The sequence below is a fragment of the Crocodylus porosus genome, unplaced genomic scaffold, assembly GCF_001723895.1.
Source record: "Crocodylus porosus isolate Cpor-Errol unplaced genomic scaffold, CroPor_comp1, whole genome shotgun sequence".
In the NCBI taxonomy this organism is placed as follows: domain Eukaryota; kingdom Metazoa; phylum Chordata; order Crocodylia; family Crocodylidae; genus Crocodylus; species Crocodylus porosus.
In genome coordinates this window covers 50,084,306-50,101,083 of record NW_017728951.1, presented here as the reverse complement: position 1 = coordinate 50,101,083, position 16,778 = coordinate 50,084,306, and the positions used below count along the sequence as shown (strand labels likewise).

At 39.2% G+C, this 16,778-nt stretch overlaps 1 protein-coding gene across 1 annotated transcript; it reads right to left on the bottom strand.

The window, feature by feature from the left end:
- Positions 1 to 733: 733 nt before the first annotated feature.
- LOC109323871 (pulmonary surfactant-associated protein A-like) lies at positions 734 to 5,398 on the bottom strand. Its single transcript, XM_019555538.1, has 4 exons — positions 5,383 to 5,398; positions 4,335 to 4,454; positions 2,906 to 2,983; positions 734 to 1,182 (listed from the first exon to the last, which is right to left on the bottom strand). The coding sequence occupies exons 1-4, from the start codon at positions 5,396 to 5,398 to the stop codon at positions 806 to 808; spliced, it is 591 nt and encodes a 196-aa protein (XP_019411083.1). The 3' UTR covers positions 734 to 805.
- Between the last annotated feature and the right edge of the window lie 11,380 nt (positions 5,399 to 16,778).

Below are 16,778 nucleotides of genomic sequence, written 5' to 3'. Positions count from 1 at the left end.
GAGGGTCTCCCTGAAGTCCGCCGAGGTACCCTCTGGGTTCCGCACATGGGCCCCTGGCACGTAAGATCAACTGCTAGGGCGAAGGTGGCACAGGAGTGTATAATACAGCGGAGGTGGGCATAGAGGTGATAACATGAAAACATGTAGTTGAACATGATAGACATAAAGCGTGGTGACTGTTGAACTCTCATTAGATTACTTGTCTTACGACTCCTGGGGGAAGAGGGCCATACCGGCATCCCCTCTAACTAGGTACCTGTGGGTGAAGCCCCACTCACCCTTCCCAGTACTGACTTTCCAAGCATAAGATCAGTTCCTCTGACATGATACTGTTGCATATCCAGGCATGTTGCTATAACAAACCTACAGCACTGAGTGAACCCCAGACTCCTCACCTGGTTCTTCCTCCAGCCTGGCGAGCCACAGCAGAATGTTTACAATGAACCCTCTCAAACTGGACACAGTATTAAAGGCAATCACCCTTTATAACTACTACTTCCCTAATAACTATTAGAAAGGAAAATATCAAAGCTTGATTTCACTGATTTTATTTTCTTCATATAGACTAATCATAGAAATTATATATGGATAAATATGGGTGCTGGTCAAAAAACATGCTAATATGCTACTGCACAGTGTTATTAGGTTACTGTTCAAAAAATGACACAAAAAACTACATGCCAGCACTACTGTGTAGTAGCACGAGTTATTGCACATTTAGTTAGTACTTCAGTAAGAAAATACTAAATTAAATGCACAGTAACTACTGCACATTAATGAATGTATAGACAGGCCCATTTAGAGCTTAAAATTCACAAATTGTGAGGCGATAATAATTACATTTCTTGTCATTCCAGCCCCCATCAGTGTACATCTCTACACATTTTTCTGCTCCTTTACCATTGGGCTCACGTGGATGCCATTTTGTATAATTCAGGGGTGTCTCATCCATATAACTGAATTCACCTGGGATTGGACTTTCTTTTATGCCCAGGTAAGCATATCTGTTAAATTGTTTCACAATACTTAGAATAGCATTGTTCTCCTCTTCATTCATGGGAGCTGCAACAGAGCCACCGGCTCGTTCACACACATCTAATACGGCTGCAAAATCAACTTCTTTTCCATTGGTAGCAAACATTTTTTCTCCCACTCTTGTAATTTTCCCTTCCAAGGCAAGGACTACAAATTAAAGAGAAACATTTAGTTAGTTGTTTCTGTCTTCTTTACACTATAACTATTTGGAAAGGTACAGGAAAAAACTGTGAGGAGATGGATGAAAGAAAAAGGTGAAATAGGGTAAATAAAGAGAAAGGAGATGGGGAAAAAGAGAAGAGGGCGGAAGAAAGGAGAGGGAATGGAGGTGGTGGTATTCTCACAATTTTAGCAAGTCAGGTTTTCAGCACTTCTTTGCTTAATATCATTTATTACCAACCTAGTATCTCTGTTACATGGAATCCCAGCCCTGCTCAGGCCTCAACAAGCAGGTTTTTTTATTTTTTTATTTTTTAACAAAGGAAAAGAAACTTTGACAAAACTTTTGTGATACCTCGCCCCATTTTCCTACCAACTTAAATGATTACATTACACACAGTAGTTGAAGCCTGCTGAGGATCTGATCTAGTGTTATACAAGTGCCTGTGTTTGATGAAATCCCATGGATATTATGTAATACACAACACAGTAAGTATAAATATGTCAGGGACATTGAACATTTTAGACTGATATTTTTAAAAAATAAGGTTTCATAAATCAGAATGATATTTCTTCCAATATCCCTGCTACTCTGGGGAAATCTGGTCCTATGTTATATCCCCACAGATCTCTTCTCCTTTTAGAGAAGAAAATGGGGCACTTGTCTTGGGTGTCCTATTGCTAGAAATGGCCCTGAGCAGCCTCCTGTTGGGGATTCCTGCTTTTCACATAGGGAGTTTTGTTTATGTGTACTGTCCCGAGAGGCTCTCTGATTCAACAGAGTTGGGCTACACACGTTACCATGGGTAAATCTTGATCCTCCTTGTAATTAACCAACTTGAAGAGTTAGGCCCAAGGGAGTTTATTTTCCACACTGATTAGATTTGCAGATTAGACTCAGAGTGGGAGCAGCATCTTAATCTGCTGCTCCTGGTGAAGGAAAACTACTCTGAAAAAGCAACATGTTAAGCAAGAGGAAGAGCACGTCTGTTGATGTGTAACTCTTTAGTTTATTACATCTTCTATGCACGAGTCTATGTTTGAGATGAGTACAGCAGGTTTCTTTGTACTAGCCTTAATCCCTTTCTGTTCTGTTCTATAGAGGCCTGTATATCCCATTTATCAACATACTATCTGATCATTTCTACCCTGTGCCTATGCATTTCCAGTGTAAAAAGTCCAGCACTTTATACTTGTTCTAAGTACCATCCCTGGTGTTGCCCACTACCCTGAGCTAGCTCTGCACACTAACTCTGGACCTAGAAATCCTGTAGTCATATTGTTTTTCAATCACTGGCTAACTAATTCTGCTGAGGAACAGTGCACATTAGCTTGGGTGCACTGCTGTGCTGAAGTGGATATACTGCTTACAGTCCTGGATCTACTGCCCATAAGTTATATATGCATGCTGCGGTCCTATGGTCATAAATGTCTTGCAAGAGGACACAGAGGGAATATATGGAACAGTAGGTCCCGAACCTAAATCTCTTTTAAGGGCTCATTCCTTATCAACAAGGCTATCTTTCCTCTTCTTGCATTTTATAAAAATTACTCTTTCCTTATTTAAGTGGTGGCAGAAAGAATAATTTGTGTTTTGGAATGGAACATTAAAAATGTTGCTTACTTTGGTATAAGTTGGGTTTTCAAGGTTTATTTTGTACACTATGTTTAAAACAAATTTTGAGGACAAAAATAAAACAAAAATGTTTACCTCCTTCAAGTGCAGCAATGTGATGTCTTAAGGTACTTAAGATACCTTGTAATTCAGTGTCAAGAGAAGCAGGTAGTCCTACAGGTAAAAAAGTAATATTTGTACAGTTAGGCTAAAATGGTCCCCATTGACAGATACAATTCAGTGTATATGACTAATTAACAAACTGTATTGGGTTTGATATATGTTTTTGTTATTTTCTCTAGTGGAAAAATTGGTTCTGTGTATATTACATACATTTTATTAATATTTATATATTTCCCTGTATATTATATAAAGAAAACAAAAATTAAAATATTTTAAAAATCAAAGATTGTTTTTTCTTTATAATGACCCCTGAAACTTTTGAAGAGTAGTTGCTTATTTTGATTTTATGCAGTTTGTGACTTAATGGCCACAATGGATTTTTTTTTCTTGCAGTACTTACAGAATGGGAATTCTATTATCTGTTCATACTGCTGCTTCAGTTAAAAGCACCTCTCATAATTTTACAGTGAAAATCTGCTTATTTAATCTCTCTAAAATTGTTATTGGAGGGTTCCATCGAGGGTGTTCCACAGAACCTATGTGACATATGCACAGTTTGTAAGTAAAAACTTTTTAAATATTCCCAACACTGCCAGTCTAACATGGGAACTAAGAGACAAACTGTATTCCTTCTCATATAAATAATCATGAGTAATAAAGGTTTTGCAGGTTCTCACTGCAATCACTGGGGTAGCAGAATGGAATTTGGTAAAGGAATGTGTTGCTGCACAGAAGAAGTGGAGTCCTTATTCTCTGAGGTACAGTGGCTCTGCATTTGTAAAAAGGATGACAATTTAGTCAGTGAAGTTAATAAAGGTTGGATTGAGTCCAGTCACTGATCATCTGAAGATAAAAGTGTCACTTTCACGAGGGGCACATTCACACGTTCACCATACCAGATCTATGATCCCATGATTTACTTTAAGCCATGAGATCATAGATCAGGCATGACATGTATACACATGCTAGTGCTTGGAGCTGCACTGGGAACCTGATCTAAGTAAGTTGGCTAGTGCATCTGTGGGGGCAGGGCAGTTGGTAGGTTGGTGGAGGAGGAGTTCTCTATCTGGGGATGGGGGTGGGGTCAGGAGTTAAATAGCCCAGTCAGGTTGGGGGGGATGCTGGAGGTAGGAAGAGTATAGCTCTGTGTTTATACTCTGAATGGGTACAGCTCATCGTTAGATCAGGCTGACCACTTCCAGGTCTAACTTAGTTCACCTCCTCAGGCACTTAGACCAACCTAACCCTACTTCGATCCATCTAAGTGTTATGTGTGCACAAACCCATAGTTACTTTCAGGATTGGAACTATGCTTTAATAGATGGAGTTTCTTTTTCCTGAACTACTTGGCATAAATCGGAATTGTTCATTGTTCTGGTTAATAAAAAACTATCTTTATTACCTTGTTGTCCAGGCTCCCCTCTTTCCCCCTTCTCGCCTTGGTCACCCTTGGGCCCTGTTAACCCAGGAAGCCCATCTCTTCCAGGAGGACCCATCATGCCACTAGGTGGGCCCTGAGAACCTGAAAAAGAGAAACACAGGAATAAAAAGACCTGTAAAACTTCCTGGAAATCAACACATTTTTTATGAGAAACTCAGATTAAACATGTTTTCATAGCAATTGATTTGCTATGACATAGACAGCATTACACTTGTAATAACTTCATTACTGCCTCAAGATCTGGTGAAGTCTGGAAGCATAGCATTGGCAGAATGCTCTCTCCCTGGAATGAGCAACCTTCAGAATCTGAATCACTGGAATTTTTGATTGTCTTAAGTACCGAAGCTGGAGAAAGCTTCTTGCCTGTTCTCCTAAGAATATTGCACAGAGTATGTATTAAAATATTACTGATGTTCATAGCCACATGCTTCAGAAGTCTACTAGAAGCTTCTGAAAGACACTTGCTTATACTTCTTTACTGATGAATTAACTCTTAATTAATTACTATTCTTAATAGTATTGTTATTAACATTTATACATTTATTTAAAATGCTTTTGTTGAGAATTTACAAAATATATTACTAGGAAATTGTAACAGAAGAAGGAAAAAGGCTCTATCTATGATTCACTGATCAATAGGATCCTTGACACCCCACCTGAACCCCGCCCAGCACACAGCTCCAAATACTTCCCTATTTTAAGGGAATCCTGGCAGTTGCAGCAGTTTCTACCCAATGGTCACTTTTCAGCTCATTTTCTGCATGCCCCCAAGTAAACATGAACTATAGATCAGCTGAGTAAAGTGTGCTACAAAGGGTCTGAAAGCCATGATTTTCCTGCAAGGAAACTATACTTGAAAGAAAGACGTCTAATTGTCTCTCTTCCTCCTTTAGATCCCCATCCTTCTGTCCAGTTCAACAGCTGCTTTTCTCCTCTCATTTTCACAGGGTGTGCTGCCTACATTTCCCCAACATTTACTTTCTGCCTTTCTATCTCCTCAGCTATTCACCACTGGAAGTTGCCATACTAGCAAAAACTCTATACAAATAGGAACAGCAGGGTTATTCCACTGTCAGCAAAAATTCACTATGAAATTCCATTGTATATTAAATTAAAAACATATAGCCTTGTTTCACACTACTGGACAAACAGTTAATTAAAAAAATGAGAGAGAGTTAGGGAAGAATTTTATTTCACCCAGTGGACGGACAAAGTACAGCTTGTAACTTGAGTAAATGTAGGAGATAATTGTTTCAGGTACCTGGTGGGCCTGGATCTCCTTTCATACCATCCCTTCCATCTCTTCCAGGTAATCCATTGGTTCCTGGGGTGCCAGGGATTCCAGGAATTCCAGTACAGTGTTCCTCAGCATGACATGCCACTAAGAAAGCAACCACTGCTCCAAGTATCTGGGGCAGCAACATTGTTCAAGACAGCTACAAACAGTAAAATATTTATCATGCAATGGTTGACTGAGAAAAATAGAAGCTTGGGGTTTCCTGTTAGGAATACCTAATAAATATTAACTCTTCACTTCAAATTTTGTTTTAAAAAAAGATTTCAATTCAGGTTTGATTTTTTTACTTACAGTAAGACTGTGAATGTGTGGGCTCATTTACATGTTAATTAATATGCAGTGCCTTGCAAAAGGAAGTACTAAATAAATGGGCGGTAGGCTGTCCTACTGAGCATTAGCACACTCACACACTTTTTCATGATGGCTAATGCACAGTACTTTTACTACTGTGTGCATTAGCCTAATAGTATGGCTTGTGCCATGACACTGTAATGTGCAGCCAGTTAATTTACAGTGCATTAAACATCTCATGTAGACGTGCCCTGTATCTAGAAAGACCTGACTGGTTTAATTACATCATCACGAGCAATTAGTCATTTGGTGACAGTGGCCAGATGTGGCTAACTAGCTCTGTAGTAAAGTGTTACCATCTACACGTGTGCCCGTATTAGCATGAACGGCATGTGGCCCTGGCAATTGGATGGGGATGGCGGTGGTGGCAGTATTGGCGGTGCCTTTTTGCAGGGGGTGCACCATTGTTCCTGCATAGTAGGACATAGTAAATTAATTAACTCTGCTGTAGGATACTGCTGTCCAAGACAATATTATCTTGCAGCAGAGTAGTTAAGTGTGCCAAAATGCATGTGTAGATGGTGACTGATGCTGGCTGGGGCATGGGGATACTACAGTGTGGGGGCTGCTTAGTGGCTAGCCCTGCATTGTAGCAGCTTCATGCTCATGGCCCAGCCAGCCCCTATGCAGCACATTGAGCCGGGGCAGAATGGTGCTGGAATTTGTTGCTACAGCTAACTGTATGTGTAGTTGCACCCACAGTGTATTACAGGCAATGTGGATAAAAGCAGTTCCCAACATTAACTTGTAAAAAGGATGAATTCCCATGTTACATACAGCAGAAGCAAGAATAGATGTATTTATGGAGCAGAACAGATTTATGAACCACACCAAATCCAAATGACCCTGAATGGTTGCAAATATTAAAGAAATAGGAAATGTTTTGATTAAAAGCTTCTTATTTTTGGACAAGCACCACAGCCAGTTGACATTTATTTTAAAAAATGAGCAACTTTGAATTTTTCATTAAATATCTTTTTGTTTTAATCATTACTGCTCCTTATTTTTTATAGAGAGCTTTAATAAATGTATTTGAAGCACCAAGTGACCGTGTTCAATTATTATACTGATTAATGCTATGAACACCATAATCAGAAAATAGTATGCTACTAATCCAAAGGAAAGTTTTGTAGCAATGATAAGATACAGCTAGCTTGACATGTATTTACATGTAGTATTATATAGCTCTGACTTTTTTTTACAAGTAACAGAGTATTTTATACATCATCAAAACCTTACAGACCATTTTCTGACACATGGATCTTGTTTTGAACAAAAAATTCCGTAAGTACAGTAAAGCTTAAGGGCATTGACAGTAAGCTCTGCAGATTTTCTGGGCATCAATAATCTTATCTCCTGTACAATGCCTTTTCTGGTATGTGGCTATTATGAAGTGCCAAAGTATGTTTTAATCTTGGTGCCAATTTAGCATTTTGGCATTATAGTTCACCGTTCTACAACCCTGTGTATATTCCAAATAGTTCTGAGAATATAAATCAGTGCTTAAATCTATCAAGCTGGAAATTGCTAAAAGTTAAATCGATGGACTGTAAGGCAATACTCCAGTCCATATACTTTAGTAGCATAATTCAACTAAAACTGTAACAGAGAGGATTAAGTTCCCTAACAACTGTCCCGTTTTAGTCAGGCAAACTTGTCCTTGGTTGGACAACTCATACACAATGTAAATATAACAAGAGGCTTAATTTCTTTTCATAAATCATAACCCATCTCTTCTAAAAAAATCCGGACTTTCTGTAGTTAAGAATCTAATTAGTTAATAGTTATACTTTTTTACAATACATCCTATGTGTTGAATCCTGCTTTCATTGACGTCAATTATAAAATGTTCAACGTCAGTGGTACAAGACTGATAACTGCTCTGTTTCTTCTTATATCAGCAACTGGAATGCAAATTATATTTTTTATATCAAGACATACATAAAAAACTTAGTTTACTGAACAGTAATGAAAAGTTACTGTGCAATACAGGTGTGTATCTGTATGTGTGCACCAGTGCTCCATGGAAAGTATGGTGACTTATGCCTATTTGGGCATAAATATGTTACCGGCATGATTCAGGTAGCAAATTTGTGTCCAAGTAGTTACCGCGCAGTAAGGCACATGTAGATACCTTACTGCGAATAAACCCTGTGTATGTGGACTGACTTGGGACTAACTTTAGTTTCAAGTCAGTCCACACACAGCTTTACTGTGCTATAACACCTGCATGTGTAGATGCCATAAAAACTGCTAATTGCACAGTAAATTTACTACACAGTAAATGTACATGCAGACACACCCACCGTTTCACAAGAAAAATAGGATTGACTTCCAATATTAATGCTTATTATTAGGCAATACATGTCTCTGAGATATGGAAATGTAATTACAATGGATATATATTTCCCTAGATACTACTTGTCCATTGGATTCATTTGGCTGGGCTGCTACACAGGAAGGTTCCAGGTGAGGCACACACTGGTACACTTACACCCCACTTTGATTCCTACTCCATGCAAAGTTTAAAACCAATTGCCTGACAACAGCATTCCTAATCAAGTAGTGCTGAGGGAACCACTTGAGTTCATGGCTCATTATAATCTACCAGATTCCTTCTAAACTCTTCATTCCACAAGTGTTAATGACCCTCTCCTTTTTAATAGTCTTGATGTTCCACAAGAGCTATCCTTTGTTCTTCAATTCTATTGTCTGTTAGTTGTTCCTAGTAATGAAGCTCCTATTTCACAGCCCTGCAAATTGTTCTTAATCATTCCAGTGAAGTTATATTTGTCTTTTGCTTCAATCATAAACTGAATAATACAGCCCTAGGCCTCTCGTATATTAGTAAATCTTTAGTTTTTTCCTTTAAATTTGAAAAAAAATGGGTGTTGTGTCGTTTGTGATGGATGCACCTCACCATTTGAACCCTCCTTTTCAAAAGTCTAGATTCACCCATGGTCCTGCATCTACTGGAGTCCCACTAACTTCCAGCTACTTAATCAAGATGCACCATTGGAGTTCTTATCACTTCCAGGTCAAGATGGATAGAGCAGCTATTCAGCCTGAATTAAGCTCTTCTTTTCCCCTTCTTTCATAAGAACCTGGTAGCCTTTGAGCACTTTCTCAGCTGATGAAATCTCTAATAGGAGTAGACTAGAAAATTAGCATTAAAGGGAAGTATAATACATCATTTGAAAATAATTCAAGGAGAAAATATAAAGGGACTGTTGGCAGCATAGTTTAGAGAAATTCTTTGTTCAAGAAAAGTTCAACTTACCCTTCAGCTCCAAAGTAGAATAAAGAAGAAATCTTCAGAAGGCCCCTTTATATAGTGCTTCTATGTTACATGACCTTGTATTGAAGAGGAGACTTAATAAGAAATTTGAATGAGTTTTTCCCCCCTTTCTTTTGTTTACATACTCCACTTGTATGCAAATACTTAGAAAAATGTAACGTGGTGCCAAGTGACATTTCATTTCTCTTCTACAGAAATAAGAAAAAAATGTGAAGGAGGAAAACACCCGTGAACAGGTTAGATAAGCAATATTTAAAAATGAATTCAAAGGATACTCGTTTTTTATAGTACTTCCAATTCAAGCAATTTATATTAAAACTCGAATGCTTATTGTTATGTTTTAAAAATGTTGTATTGTAATATTCTTACTCTCTGGAGTTATAAGAACAATAGTTTTATAAATCTAGCATTAATTTTTCTTAAGAAGAAGGATACTCTTGAGGTTATAGGAAGCAGGGATGTCTAGTAGACACTAGAGCTGTGCAAAACAGCACTGTTTCATTTTGACTTCCATTTCAACGTTTCAGCAGGACAGTGTTTCATTTCAAGTTTCATTTCATTTCAAAACCACTGTTCGGTTTTGTTCTGTTGAAATTGTTTTGCTGTTTTGATGCTGTTTCAACATTTTGCCCATAGGCTATAATGGGGAAGCACAAAACTGCCTATAACTTCGTCATTGCTTGGATTTGGATTAAAACATTAGGGGTGGTATCCACTTTTGAGGGCATGATGTGTGACAAGTTTCAAGGAGATAGGTGCAGGGACTTCTGGGAAACTGCACCTCAAGATGCTCACAAGCAGAACCTGTGACGTGTGACTGTGTCTATATGTTAAGGCGCAACTGTTTTTCTACCCCTCCCACAGAGATGGGGATTGGAAGGGATCTCAGGAAAGGATCACAGTTACTGACCACCTATACATGTTAATATCAGAGCAGTCCTTCCATTCTCTTCCCCCTCCCTCTTCTTAGTTTTGGTTTCCCTGCAAGCAAATCCAGCTTCAAAACTTGAAACGTTTCAAAACTTTTGAAACGTTTTGACTTGTTTTGTTTTGAGGTTGTTTCAAAGCCTTTCATTTCATTTTCATTTCACTGTTTCACGCTCAAAATGAGTTGAAATAGCATTGAAAAGAAACACCAGGAGAAATTTCGTAAATTTAAGTGCCCTAGTAGACAAAGCACTGAACTGTGACTTGAGTTTCCTAGATCCCACTGGGGTTTTAGATAGAAGACAGATTCCAACCAGCTCAGGTTCTATGAATTCTCAGCAGCAAGCCTCAGGGAAGCACTTAAGTTTCTTAGGAGCCTCCAGGGTGGTGGTGGTGCTGGGGAAGGGGGGGAAGAGGGAGTTGATTTAAACTTTGGATTTAGCTGCTCAAAATAGCAGTTAGATGCCTACTTTACCTCTCTCCACAGTGTCTAGCACTACAAGCCTAGCACTGTCATCTAGGACATGTCTTCTAAACAGTACTATTACAAAACAATTATAGTACATAATCTTTTCTTTTCCAATATATCACATCATATTACTTAGAAGATATATGAAAGACAAATCTGATTTATATGTAACACAGGTAACATATACATATTTCTTCCACATTCCTCAAACATAATTAAAATTAGTTGAAATCATTAAATAGCAACTGGGACAATCACAAAAATTGAAGAAGTAGATGTTTAAGGTAATTTCACCACACATTACTTGCATCTGAGTAGGTAAACTTCCCATGGGGAAAAATGGATCACAAAGGCATTCAATGAGTAAAAATTTTCTACATTTGTTTTTCATTAACCCAAAACATTATACACATTTTGTTTTGTTTTTTTAACAATTTTATTGAAATATAACAGATTATTCTTGTATCATATAAGTTTTCAAAGGATCCAAGATACTGTGAATTGTGAAATATTTGAATTCAGGCTTATCTAGACTTCAGTTCAACAGCTCTCCCAACCATACAGTTTCTCCAGTAAAAGATATCACAAAAGCACTTGACATTTCCTGGACCATCACTGCAACACCAACCCTTCAACTGTACTCAAATTATTTTGTTATTAGATTTGGTTTCTTTCATGCAATGGAAGAATATTAGGCTAGTTTGTGATATAGGAAAATGTGAGTTACAGTGAGGGATTGAATGCACATTGCTTTGTAACACTATAATTACATCAAAATCAGCAATGGTGTATTTGAATCTAATTAATTTAAGCCATAAATGAAAGAAACTTTAAAATTTTGCTAGAATCTTGTGTCCTTGGAATACAGTTGAGATATACAATGTTCTGGGACATACTTATGAGCACTTACAGGTGATGACCAAGGTGAGATTCAGACAGAACACCAACAGGAGCCAGATTCATTGATATCAATGGATCCAGGATTTTACACTCTATCTAGGAATGTCATTAAATTAAACCATAGGATTACTTTCAGTTTTATTTTCCCCCTGTACTGTTAAAGGCAAAAAACTACCATGTGCCTAAGTTGAGGTATTCTAGGAAAGCTGGTAAGAGTCTTCATTTTCCTACGGGCGGACCACCCACAGGTCCATGTTGACTTGAATGGGAGATGAGCATGCTCAGCATCTCACCATGCCCCCTATCCCCCAGCATGAAAAAAGCTTGTTTTTTGAAATGTAATAACTGCCTATAACAGTTTAAAATACTCAATAATTTTCTTTCATGTAGGTTCAAAAATTGCAATTTCTTGGGAGCAAGGCAAACTCCCTATTTTGCTCAGGACACCTCTTGTAAGGAGTTCATTACCAACAATTTGGTAATGGACCAGACTACATAAAGGAATTTTATCTGATCGCTCTATTGTTTCTTTTTCAGACTGCAAGACATTCATCTTAGACATATTATTTAGTTGCAGTCGCTGATAGCAGTTGCCCTAGTTTGTCCTTGGTACACTGCTTGTATGTAAGCAGGTGTGGTCAAGTTTTTCGATCTTTGCTTGTTCAAATGAAGTTCATTACTGTACTTGTCTCATATTTCTGCTGTAATTCTTATGCCATGTTTTGTTGGCAGAAGAATTCAATATTTTAAACCAGAATCAATTACTTAAAAGGAATTTCTTCTACATACTTTGGCTGTAAATGGATGTTTCATTGTTTCATGGAGAAAGTGATGTATCCTATGACCCTACAGATATACAACTTCACCATCTTGCTTCATGTCCTGCTGAAGTATGTGGAATAAAATGTGCTATCACTTTTTCCCCCAAAACAGTGTGGTGTGCATCTGTAAGGTTTATACAGGTCATTCCCAGGGAAAACAATGGCCAGAATGAGTGGTCTCCCAGGACACCTACTAGTGGAGGAGCAGCAGTGAAACTTAGAAGGGCAACCTGTGTAAATGACTGTGTTGTTCCTGTTTTGATCCAGGTCAAACCCTAGAATAATCAAGCCTGTGTGAAATGAGACATCAATTTACTGCCTTTAACAGGAGGAACTTGAGTCTCCACCCAGAAACCTGGAAATTAAATTTCAATATCTAGTTGCCTTTGATAATTATATTTCCCCTTCAGCAATATTTACAGTGAGTCAAAAGGTTCAAAACAGAGAATTTTATTGTTACAGGGAAAAATGGGACACAATAAACTTGGGAAACCCATTAATTGATAAATCAACAATTTGAAGACAGATTTCCTTCATGGGTGTTTTGGCAGTAGTCATAATCCCTGTCTTTTTCTTATGGTTGTGAGCACAGGGCGTCTCTTGCTCTGTTTACTAATATCTTTAAAAAGTGAACTCCCTCTTCCTTTAGGGCTTCAGACCACAAGATTTACATTATTTTTGTATTTGATTTCTCTTATGTGTTTTCTGTGGCATTTATTGGTATAATTTTTCCTTGGTTTTTCATGTAAATACAGAGAAAATATGCTACACCACTGTGTCTTGAATCAAGGAAGATATGTGGGAGGGTGGCCCATATGCCACATCTCCCTGGACTGCCCTCTTTTGCACAAGACTTTCATAAAGTCACAGTAGTAGGCCTCTGGGAGATCCTTTGGGTTTGTTCACATTGCCCCCTGCCTCTGCTATGAAACATCACAGCAAAACATTCCACATTGGCTCTGCATGAGCCACATCCTGAATAAATATAACATAGGCACTTTTGTGCAATAACAGCCTGAGCCAACAAAGGTATTCAAGACAAAACTTACTACTTGTGCCCAGTGCTGCATAGAAGTAATCCTTTACCTTTTCTGGGGTATAGCATGTTTAGAGCACATGCACCATGCTTCACCGTGGCACAGAGTAGACATACCCTTTGGAGCCTGAAGAAAATTTTCCAGACTTGTAACACGTAAATTTTGACTGAGTTGGCAGAAATCTTAAGCAGTGTGTCAGAGAGACAATTGCACCTGTCATTAGGGCTGTGCAATGCTTCAGTCACTGATTCAATCTGGTGGAGATTCGGCCCAAATAGGTGGCCAATTCTCCAAATCTGAATCAAATCAGGAGACCCTTCAATTTCTCTGACTCAAATCAGAATCCTCCGAATCAATTCAGGGAGATTCAGAGAGATTCGATGATTCGGACATAGACATAACTTTAAATGTTTTTTCTACAAACTTCAAGGTACCAGGTGGCTCATGAATGCTGAGACGGTAGGGCAGATGGAGCATCCCACAGAAGTATTGGGAGGGTGGTCCCCAGCAAGCTCGGCGGTGGACCCAGAAGTGGACCAGAAGCATTTCTGGTCCACTTCTGGGTCCTTTGCTAAGCATGCGGGGGAACACCCCACCCCCAGCTCAGTGACTGCTGCCTTTTGGGTCTGGGGGGCACCCGGGGTCCCCTGCAGCCAATCAATTTCCAGGCCCACTTCTGGGCCCGCTTCTGGTACTCCCATCCCATTTCCAGGTCCGCCGCCGAGCACACGGGCCCCCCCCCCCCCGTGTTCCTGTGGGATGCTCCATCTGCCCCACCATTTCAGCATTCATGAGCTGCACCCAGTACCTTGAGGTACGTAGAAAAAACGTTTAAAGCTGTGTCTATGGCTGAATTACTGATTCTTCAAATCAGCATCAAATCTCCAGATTTGGATTCAGCCAAATTGGATCAGGACAGTGATCCGAATCAACGAATCAAATCACTGTCCCCTGAATTGGGCTAAATCTGAATTCAAATTGAATACGGCCCACTTCGCACACCCCTATCTGTTATGTCCATGAGGTTTTATCTATATGCCCTGTAATGGCCATTTAAATACAAAAAATGCAGCTACATCTGCATTTGTAATGAATGAAAAAGGATACGTTATTTAGCCACCTCACGTAACAGTTGCTATCTTATTTTCCTCTCTCTCCCTGTCTTTCTCCCTGTCTTTCTCCCTCTCTCCCCCTCTTCCTCCAGAACTTGAGATTACATCTGTTCTAGGAGCAGTTTTTGTACAAATATAGCTCTTTCATTAGGGGCTGTAAATTTGGGGACACTGTTTTATCAGGTGCATTAGGCAAGTCTAGCTTTATTCTCTTTTCCTAAGCAGAAGTAAACAGTGTTAGAGAGGTTATCTTTATGCTGGTATAATTACATCCAGGAGGGTGGTGAGGAAGACAGAAGACATTGTTACATATTATTAATACTGACAGAGTCAACACACTATGACTTGTGTGGGGATGGGCCTTAAAGTATGGGTTGCAATATATTCTCTGGACTGATATACTACTTCAGCAATAAATAAAACAGAAATACCACAAGAAATTATTAAATTTAAACAGAAATTATATGAGATATTCTATGTATGACTTGACATAGTATAGTACTTATAAATGTTACTCAAGCTAAAAAAACTCAAACCAACCCTCCCACCCCACAAACAGTTCAAGTCTTCAAGCAATTAGGTAACAAAACTCAGCCCTTTACATCTGCTTGCTTTCATGGGGAAAGCAAATTCCAATTATACCAACCAAAGGAGTGAAAGATTTTTTCCAACTTCTATGGGGAAAAAAAGGAAAAAGACAGGTGCTGTTGTCTGTTGCAGAAAATATGTAACCTTATAACAACATTAAAAGAAGAACTACTTGTCCTTTTCTTTCAGACTACACCTTTTTCCTTCTTGCTTATGTACTTGAAATCATTTATTAAAACCACAAATTCAAGTAGCATACACACAATAGAAGCTTATTGTCTCAGTGAGTTGAAACAAGCCAGATGGAACTACTGAATAAAGAACAGTCTAGGTGAAACCAGCACTATAGATTTATTATAACTCATTTGTTAGATTGTGACATAGGAAGTACTTCTAACATTGGACAATTATATTTAACACTTTCTGTGTCCACATGGAACATGCTCAAGGACTACAGCTTTACAAAGAATTGACCAGACTAAAATGAATTTGTTTCTCCAGGGATAATATGGGTTCCAGTTAGATGGCTTCTGTTGGGATGTATGGTGCACGTACTATTTGGTATTAAACATGATAAATGAGAGATTTATTCATGAAGATAGCTGTGAAACTTTGCAAAAATCTAATCGGTGGGCAAGCACTTTCTCTAATGTCATATCTATGTATACAAATAACATATATTACATGTATCACTCTGTCTTAGAACGAACTACTGGGTTTAGCAGATTCCCCGCGCTTGAATAAAGGATGTACTCACGGTTGTTTTCACCCTTGCAAAGCTTTATGTAAGGATAGTTGCAGAGGCAGGTGATAGAACAGAGCAGAAAGGACGGTCACCTCAAATCGGCCTTAGGCGGCAGCTGCCACCCTGCATGGTTCTCCTGGCCCCGGAGTGTCCCGATCTCAGGGATGCGATAGCCTGCATTGGTGCTCCGCTCGAGTCAGGACTCTTGCCAAGGCTGAGGAACCCATAGTAACTTAAGAATATACAGCTTATATAGTTTGAAGTAAACAACATATCTCAAGCTAGGAAAATGGGGATGAGTCGTGATCCAACACACCTAGTGTTTACCACATTCTACTGTATCACAGCATTCTACTATCTAGGTTCATGGCTCAGTCACACTCACAGAGCAGGAGGCTGTGTGCCACTTCACCGACCTCCTATGGAATCAGCATGCAAAACTTTTGCTATTAACAAAGCTCTTACTATTACACACTCTCACTGAAGTTTTCTTTATCACAGTCTTAAGACTTTCTTAAAGAGGCAGTGGTCCCCTCTCCTATTCCCAGGAGGCAGCTGGGGAGGAAGGGGGTCCATGCTTTCCCCACCTCCCACTGGATGTGGAAGCAAGGGTGAAGCCCCAGCCTCAGGGGATGGAGGGGGATCCCTCCCTCTCCTTAGTACCTTTCCCTTTTCAGTGGAAGGGTTGCGGGGAGCAGGGCTCTGCTATCCCACAATGCATCCTCCTCTCCCCATAGTGCCCCTCTGCTGAGAGAGGGTTTCCATGTTGCGGCACCAGTTCCTCCTGTCCATCTGGAGAACAGATATGAGGCCCTGGCAGCCCTGGAGGAGGAGGGAGCAGTGGAAGATTCCAGGGAGGA

What these genes read in the sequence shown, in the direction of transcription:
- LOC109323871 (XM_019555538.1), bottom strand. An exon ending in AGGGGAGCCTGGACAACAAG is followed by an intron (nt 2,984 to 4,334) that starts GTAATAAAGATA and finishes TTTTACCTGTAG; the next exon opens with GACTACCTGCTTCTCTTGAC. An exon ending in CATTGCTGCACTTGAAGGAG is followed by an intron (nt 1,183 to 2,905) that starts GTAAACATTTTT and finishes TTTAATTTGTAG; the next exon opens with TCCTTGCCTTGGAAGGGAAA.